This window comes from Botrytis cinerea, chromosome 7 (genome assembly GCF_000143535.2).
Source record: "Botrytis cinerea B05.10 chromosome 7, complete sequence".
In the NCBI taxonomy this organism is placed as follows: domain Eukaryota; kingdom Fungi; phylum Ascomycota; class Leotiomycetes; order Helotiales; family Sclerotiniaceae; genus Botrytis; species Botrytis cinerea.
Window position 1 is genome coordinate 2450261 of NC_037316.1, and position 8731 is coordinate 2458991.

General features: G+C 44.8%; 1 protein-coding gene across 1 annotated transcript; it reads right to left on the minus strand.

The window, feature by feature from the left end:
* Positions 1-296: 296 nt before the first annotated feature.
* BCIN_07g06650 (hypothetical protein) lies at positions 297-5830 on the minus strand. The gene is made up of 2 exons (XM_001545650.2): positions 1817-5830; positions 297-1751 (listed from the first exon to the last, which is right to left on the minus strand). Exons 1-2 carry the CDS (start codon positions 3833-3835, stop codon positions 1440-1442), a joined length of 2331 nt encoding a protein of 776 aa, XP_001545700.1. The 5' UTR covers positions 3836-5830; the 3' UTR covers positions 297-1439.
* Between the last annotated feature and the right edge of the window lie 2901 nt (positions 5831-8731).

An 8731-nucleotide genomic window follows, 5' to 3' on the forward strand; every position in this document is an offset into this window, starting at 1 on the left:
TCTCCATCCTCCCCTCCACACACCCTCCAACCTCTCCACAACACCCCTCCACCCTCCACAAAAAAACCCCTACTACCCCTCAAAAGTATGACCTCATACGAAAATCTCTTTCTACTTTCATGTAAAACTCCAATCTATCTCTACCCGGGTATTCCTCAAACACCCGCTTTCTCCATTCATTTATTCTATTCTATTCGTATCTTCTCTTCGCATCTCATCACTATCACACATCTGACATCATACCCTCTCACATCAGATCATCATCATCATCATCATGTCACAGTATCACATACATATAAAAATCACCCACAAAACAATCAAATCAATTCATGAATTCATTCCTTTTCTTTTACAAATTGTGATGGATTTAATCTCATTCATTTATCATCTCAATCTCATATGATCTCTCCTCTCACTTCAACTTTCTCCCTTTGATCTGAGCCTTTTTTTTTTTTGACTTTTGACTTCTTGATATCATTCCATTCTCTCAATTCATGCACGTATGCATTTATTCCCAATCCTTCGCAATCCAGTCTTTATCATCCACCACCTTGCCATTCATGAATTCGCTATGCGGTTTTGCCTCGCCAACGGTCTTCACAATTTCCTCCAAAATAAAAAACAGAAAGAAATGACCATCATTTTGTATGCACAAAAAGTATCCCCCCTCCCAAATACCCCCAACCCTTTCCGTATATGCCAGGGTTCCCCTTTCCATTCACCCATCCAATAATAAATAAACTTTTATGATTCTCGATTCATCCTCTTGCTTTCTGCTACCCCTTCAGTCCATGCGAGCGGTATGATAGCCAAAGGATCAATCATCTTCATCATTTCTCATTCGAGACAACGAAGTGATGATCTCTTTGATATCCCTCAAGCGATCGGAGAAAAAACAATTTACCGACCAATTTCCCAAAGCAAATAAACTCCAAAGTCTAAGACAACCGGGTCCGTCCGAAAGATTAGAACAGACCGAGACCAATGTGAACCAGTAGTAGGTAGCAGCGCATCGAAAATAAAGGACATGCAAGAAACGAAAATAACGCAACCACCCAATGAAAAAAATAAGGAACGCTAAAAAGTACAAAAGCAAAATGTTAAAGCAAGTGGATCATAAAAGCATGATCAACTTTCCCTTCATTCGCATGCTGCCCAAATATCTCCCTTTGCAAAAATGCTAAACAAATATGAATTGAGAACGTCGTATTCGTGAGGAGAGATATATATTAACAGTCGAGAGGGGAAAAGGTTGATGGAATCATAAAATCACAACTCAATGAAGAGGTGATTGAATTGATCCATCAATGATACAGTGAAGTATCTTTGGAAAGAATTAGATTGCCGTTTCATGAGTAGAATTTTCATGATCGTCATCGTAGATAGGGCGTGTTTATCATTTTATTGACTCAATGATTTGAATCATCAAAGAAAATTGTTCAACCTCGAATTGCTGTTGCTGCATGAGCGTCGTTGAAAGAAAAACCACCATGCATGTGGTAAGGATACATCGAAGACGTACCCGAAACAAAGCCTGTCATAGGAGCAGGCGATGTAGAACGAGTACCTTGAGGGCTTACTCCAGATTGATGAGGTGAAGGTCGAGTATCAATGTGTGCCATGGTGATTGGTGAGTTACTAGCAGTAGACTCGGCAGAACCAAAAAGGTAACCATCATCATTGTTTCCATCATATTGACCAGACCTCGCAGTGCCATCTTTCAACTGTGGCGAGTTCTTCACTGACCCAAACTATAACACAATATTCAATTAGCTTCAATCCTTTAGTTGGCCCAGTGGTGTTCGTTGGTACGTACGAAGCAATACTTGTCGAGAAGTTCATTGTATGATTGTGATGCCAGTACAGGCTTCTCAGTACCAACGGGTCTTGGTGAATCTGTTCCACTGGTGTTTGTCTTTACTGAAGGTAAAGTCTTTGGTGGGGTGATATTGTTGAAAGTCTTTGGAGCTGACATTGAAAGTGGTGATACTTGTTCATCGTGATCAATGAACTTTCTCGTTTCAGTTATTGGTGCAGGCCTCTTTGACTTCATTGTAATACCACTCTTATCACCAAGGGAAGAGTTAGCAGCACTAATGGCAGCATTAAGTGAAGCACCAAAGTCATATCTGTGACCAAAAGCTTGACCACCAGCTGCGTTCGTGTTCATTGATGCTGCACGTCGGCTGCGGTTGTCAGATGTTAAGGTGACGGCAGATTTGACTCCCTTCAATCTTACTGTATTCGAGTCCCCAAGGTAATCTGCGACAGGCAGTTTGAAGTTGGTATTCAAATATTTCGAATCAAAGTCATTAGAGAAGTCGTCGAAGGTGGCCGTCTTCTTTGCAGTAGCTGGCGGTGACTTCTTGTTACTTCTCGGTAATGAGTTGGCTGATCTTGATGCTGCTCCTGGTGAGCCTCTCTTTCCATTTTGTGCCTTTGCCTTCTTTCGGAAATCAATCTGGAAGTTGGTAGAGTTGTTGTTGTCCCAGTACTCCACACCGTTGACACAATACTTTACACAAAAGAACATGGTCTTTGCTTCAAGGTTTGCTTGGTCAGCAAGTTTGATGTTGAAGTTGAAACGATCACATCCGTCACTATGTTTTGGCTGACGGATGTCATTGTTGTATTCAGCAACGACTTCCGATGTGGTCTTCCAGTAATCCAAAGTAAATCTAGCAACAACCATCTTGTTGAAAGCCAAGTTGGTAACAGCGACGGTGCCGATCAAGTTCTTGTTGTCTGCCGATAAGAAGACTCTCTCGACTCTGATGGGCATGGAAGCTCTGTATGGGGTCATGGGAGGAAAGTTAGAGATGATAATCTCCCATTCGAATGGTGGTCCTCGGTTGTTAGAATCATCATCATGACCGAATGGGAACTCTGAATCACTTTCGTATGCCTCAACAGGAGAGGAGCCAGCACTGACAGCGAGAGGTCGATCGACTTGAAGGAAGTGGCGGACATGTTCAAGATGTGAGTCGAAGTGAACAGCCTTGGAGAATGTAGGTGTACCAGGCATGGATGATGGACGCCTTCTGGCAGAAGATGGTCGAAGAGCTGGTCGAACGAGTTCTCCGGATTTCTTTCTAAGCATCTGAGGCTTCCTTCTAATCATAGCTTCTTCATCTTCACTCATCTCATCGTCAGATCCCGTTGTGGGTGTTTCCGGGGCTGACTGATTGTTGGCGTTGTTTCTAAAGTCGAGGAAGACTGTTTCAGTGCTCGATCTTTGATGTTGAAGTTTCCTGGGAGGTTGGGATGTTTCGATGTGCTCCGACGTTGGCTTATCCTTCAGTTCCTTTGCATCCTTGATAGGTAGAAGTGAGATAGCTTGAGTAAGCCTTTGGATCTCTGACGATGCCCTCTTGGGTGAGCTCTCTCGGTGTTGTTCGATAACTCTAATGGCAGCTTGTAATTCCTCCAGGTTTTCCAACTTCCTCCCTCTCAACCCATTATCCTCTTCGTCAGAGTTCTGGGTTGAATCTGGTGGTGACATGACTACTCCGATAGGCATCTTGGTTTCGTCCGTTACAGGTGGGGGTGATTTTCGAAGACTGCTCGAGGCAATCAAGCTACTATTTGTATCATGGCTGGGACCCTTCTCACCATCTGATGTACCAGGGGGGGTTGGCTCTAGTGTTGGACCGAAAGCTGTCGACTTAACCGAAGGCGTACGTCTGTGTCTAGTCAGGTAGGAAGTGGATCGTGGCAACTCTGGTCGGGGAGATGGGGTTGGGTGGTTAAGTTGATATGAAGAGCGTCTCGAGACGGCAGGGGAGTGGGTGGTAGAGGTGGCAGGAGACCGGTGGGAAGGTGGAGTGTAAGGCATCCTACGACGTGTAAAGATTTGTTGGATAAGCTTGAGTGCTTTCTGGTCTTGCTCTGACAAGATCTTGGGGAGAAAAAAAACTATTCGACTGAAAGATGCGAGGGGGTGTTTGTCGAAGGTAACAATCCTAGCTTCTGCTTATCATTAAGTATTGAAAAGAAAGTCCAATGAAGCCGTAACAATTGTGGACTGTTGGGTTGGGGCAAAGTAATGGTCAGCTACATTCTCACTCTTGCATGGGAGAAGTCAAGGAAGAAAAAAAAGAGGATATTGAAGAAACGTGGTATGAATGTATGGATGAAGTGGAGAGAGTGCATGTGTCATGTAGGTAATTTTTCGCAGACAGATTTGATGCAATCGAACTGGTGCTACTGCGTGGTGATGTTGTTGATATAGGATATGGGAGGGGGGCTTTCTAGGTGAACTTACATGTTAGAAAATGGGATATTTTCTTCAATACCCCCGGATGGACCCAACGAGAAGACGTCCGGGATTGTGCGAGGCGTTGGATAAGAAAGAACAAATGCGTATTCCAGCTATGTCGTTCTTGTCTCAATCTGACGGGGCGTTGGGTTTCGATGGATGGAAGCAACGGCTCGAGAGCTTTTCGTTCCCTTTCCCAAAAAATAAAATGCGGACGATGGGTCGGATTTTGTTGATTGCGTAGAGAAATATTGTCCGGTTTCGGTTCGTAATCCAAGTCAAGGTCGGTCTAGATAAGGAAAGCGGCGAAGCTTGGATTTCGAGGCGTCAAAAGTTAATTAACTGGGTGTCTCGAATTGGAATGTTGAGTGGCTGTATCGTTTAAATCTTCTTTCCAAGGTCTCAGATAAAGTCTCAGATGCGATGGATGGAGCCTTTATCAATCCGTTTCTCGCTCGGCGTGAAGAGATGCTGTTGAGGAGCAGGATGCGGTTTGTAAAGGGAGTGGGAAAGTGGTGTGCTTTTGTGGTATGGGGCGATGGCTATTTGAGGAGGGACGGGACGTAGGGTTATGCCGTGATTTGCACGGAGATGCTATGCTGGATGGGAATGATGGAATGGACGATCGTGCAAGATTTATTAATGGGACGCAGAAGAATACGAAGGAATCAATCGAGCAATCAATCCAATGGAGCAAATGGCAAATTGATTATGAGATGATTCATTCAACGTCTTGGTCTTTTTTTTCTTGCTTTCTCGCTCTCTTGGGCTCTGGCGTTTCCCTGGTGCGACGGTACTCGGGGGTATCTCTGGCGGGCTCGCTCTTTCTCTCCTTCCAGAAAGAAATTAAATTATAACGTGAAGGCTGATGTGATTGATTGATTGATTCCTGGGAGAACGGTGAAAGTGGAATCCTCGGAATCCAGTTGGGGGGTGGTGGTGATGGCGATGATGGGTGGAGGAAGGCAATAGATAGAGAGATAGAGAGGTGGCAGATGAATGGTAGGTGCTAAGTAGGCAGGATGATGGACTATCTCGTCGAAAAGGCTGGCGTTGGCCTAGATTTGAATTTGACTTGTATGGGTGGGTTGGTTTGGCTAGATATGTAGGCCGGGAGTAGGGGGATTGGCTGGTGTGGTGGGTAGAGAGTGATGAGTGGATGCGTGGGTGCGTGGGTGCGTGGGTGAGTGGTGGGCAGGAGAGCGTGTGTGTATGTGTGGAGAGAGAAGATAAAACGGGATGGGATGGATGGGATGGGATGGGGTGGGAGTGATAACTGAATTGGACGAAAGGCTAAGTTGTGGTCAAGACAAGTTAGACAAGTTAGACAAGCAGACGAGTTACAACTAGAGCCAACACCAGAGCCAGCACCAGGGTTAAAAAAGAAGGCTTCTGGACGCTAACCGATGCGACTAAGCCAGCTTCGAGCTAAACCGTGCAGCGTTGAAGGAGGAGGAGGAGGAGGAGGAGGAGAGGAGGAGGAGTGGTAATGGTGATGGCAATGGCAATGGCAGTGGTGGTGGTGGTGGTAGTGTAGCACGCAGCCCAGCCTGTAAAAATAATCAGAAACTCAAAAAATGTTTGTTGAACCAGCCCGGCCAGGATCCCAGTGAGTCGAAACCTTGAACTTGAAGTGGGTGGGTGGGTGGGTGTATGATGTTGGCGGATTGGCGGGTCCAGGTTATGATGATTGTGATGATTTTAATGATTTTAATGCTTGGCTTGGCTTAGCGCGAGACGAATTGTCGTTAGTTCTTTTGATTTTTTCCATGGATTTTTTTACCTCTGCTTGATTTTTTGTGCATGCATAGATGCTGATTTAGATTTGGATGCACCGATGCCCCAGTCTGCAATGGGCATAGGGAGGGAGCAAGAGACTCGCGAGACCGAGACAGAAGGAGGGGAGGGGGGTAAAGAGAGGGGGTGGGATCAAACGATTCTCAGCAACTGTTGAGTTTACAATAAACCTTGAATATAGCACCATGGAATATAGTCCAATCAGGTAAAATGGCTGCAATCGTTTTCAATGCTGGTCTCTGGACGCTGGACGCTGGATGCTGGATGCTGGATGCTGGATGCTCGACGCTTGACGCTTGACGCTTGAATCTGGTCATTTTCCTTTGTGGGGGGTTGAATTGGATATTGCAATTGGATACGGAGCTGCGAGCTTTGATTCTGCTGGCGTGGTGCACTGATCTCTGATACTTTCTTGGTCGAGGAGCAGAGAGTACTGAGGAGAACTTTCGAGCGCAGCGAGCTATGGGGGTTTGGGGGCTTGCCCCCATGAGTAGAGCAGAGCAGAGTAGAGCAGAGTAGAGAGTCGAGTCCGTCGATTATCCCCACGACCCAGACGAGCACGTATTACCATTTCCGGCTAACAAAGGCCAATATAAATAATATAAATAATATAAATAATCCTTCTCCTCCGTGCGGTATGCCACCTCTTCATTCGTCCAATTTGACTTTATCTCTCAGCAGCTTTGATATCTTGGCCATCATGTTATACTCCACTTAATCAACAATGCCTCCTCCGAGAAGGAAAATAGTACGAGTGCGGCAAGCGATGGATTCACGACCACTCTCAATCTCAACCTCAAACTCCTTCTGGCAATGAGGGCATTGTAGATCAGCGTGGGCCTTGGGCCCGTCTCTCAAACATTTGACGCCGACTAGACCTTTGGAGTAAGTAAGTAAGTAAGCAAGCAAGCAAGCAAGCAAGCAAGCATTTTATCGCCCACGATTAAGTGGACCCCTCCCTCACCCATCAACAAATGCAATGGACGATGTGTGAACTTCTATGTAATATGTATGTATGGACTGCGTATGTATGTGTATATGTATGTATGTATGTATGCTGCCTACATCAATTAATGTACGATGTATGATTACCACAGTCCCCGTCCGTCCGTCCATTGTCCATCGTCCATGAACCCAACCTGACCCTCCCTACCCTACCCTACCCTGCCCTACCTACCCAAACATATCAAGAAACTCAGTCAGACGCAATCAAGTCCACCCACTCATCCCTCCCTCCCTCTCCCCCTCTCTCTCTCTCTCCCTCCATCCATCCATCCATCCATCCATCCAATCCTCACCCAAACCGCCAAAAACACAAGAAATAAAACCCTCAAAATTCATCGCCACAATCAATCCCTCCATTCCCTTCGCGTCCTCACCCCCAAATCCCCACATCGAACAGAAACCTTATAGACACACAGAAGTATCTCTACCCAAACTACTGTATGAAAACCACTGTTCTGTCACTCACTCATTGGATCAACCTCATCCCTTTCCATGCGCGAAAGAGGATATCGCGACTCCATTCGAAGAGTTGGCAAAAAGAGGGGAAAGGACAGCCTGATGAAGTAGGGAGAAAGGGATCCATTCTCCATACCATACCACATTCATGATGCACATTTATGCCGCGTCAAATTTCTTCAAAAACTCTTTCTCTCTTCTCGCTTTGATTAGTTGGGAGATGGGGATTTCATTTCCATCTTGCTCTTCATCTGTCTGTCGACCCTTTCAAATGGCGTATGAACCGGTTCATCTAACTTTGTGATCTATCTCGTCGTCCATCCATCCATCCATCCATCCATCCGTCCGTCCATCCATCGATTGAACAACACTTCTCATATTCCCATGGTTATCCACACACATCATCATATCATATCATCATATCGACCCTCCATTACAAATCAAGTAGTAATCACAACACCACAACCCATCCATCATCAGTCTCGGTCAACCCCAAAAGTCTCCGTCTCCATCTTCAAATCTCCAATCTCCAATCTCCAATCTCCAATCTCCAACCTCAAACCAACCTCCACTAAAATAACAAATGTCCCAAAAAAAACTATGAAACATACATACATACAATACAATACATACTTTCCCACCCATTTCAACATTTCAACATCTATCCATCTATCCATCTATCCATCTATCCAAAACACAGACTTACATACTTGCATGCTGGCGTGTTTGCATATCGATTCTGTATGTATCGATATATCCCGCATGTACAATCTGTACAAAAACCACAGCCAAAACCAAAAGTAAAAATAAACTCTAGACCCGAGTCTGAAGAAGAAGAAAAAACAAACACAAAAACAAAAAAAACTAATACAAAAATACACAGTATGAACTGTAAAACCAGACCCGTTCCCCGTAAATTTTTGGAGAGTGAGAAAAGAAAAGAAAAGAAAAGAAAAGAATTGAATTGAATTGGATTGGATTGGAATTGTTTCTCTCACTTGCTCGCTGTCCTTGTTTCTGCGGTATTCAGTCTTCAGGCCAGTAAGTATAACATGTTATTCGGATCGTATGGTATCCATAAAAATGAATGTAGAAAGGGTGTCGTATTTCGATTTCGAGTTCTCTCTCTTTGATTCTCTTTTCTTTTCTTTTTTCCTTTTTTCTCCTCCTCTCTTTTCTTACTCCTATACCCCGTCCCCCCCTCCAAACTTAACC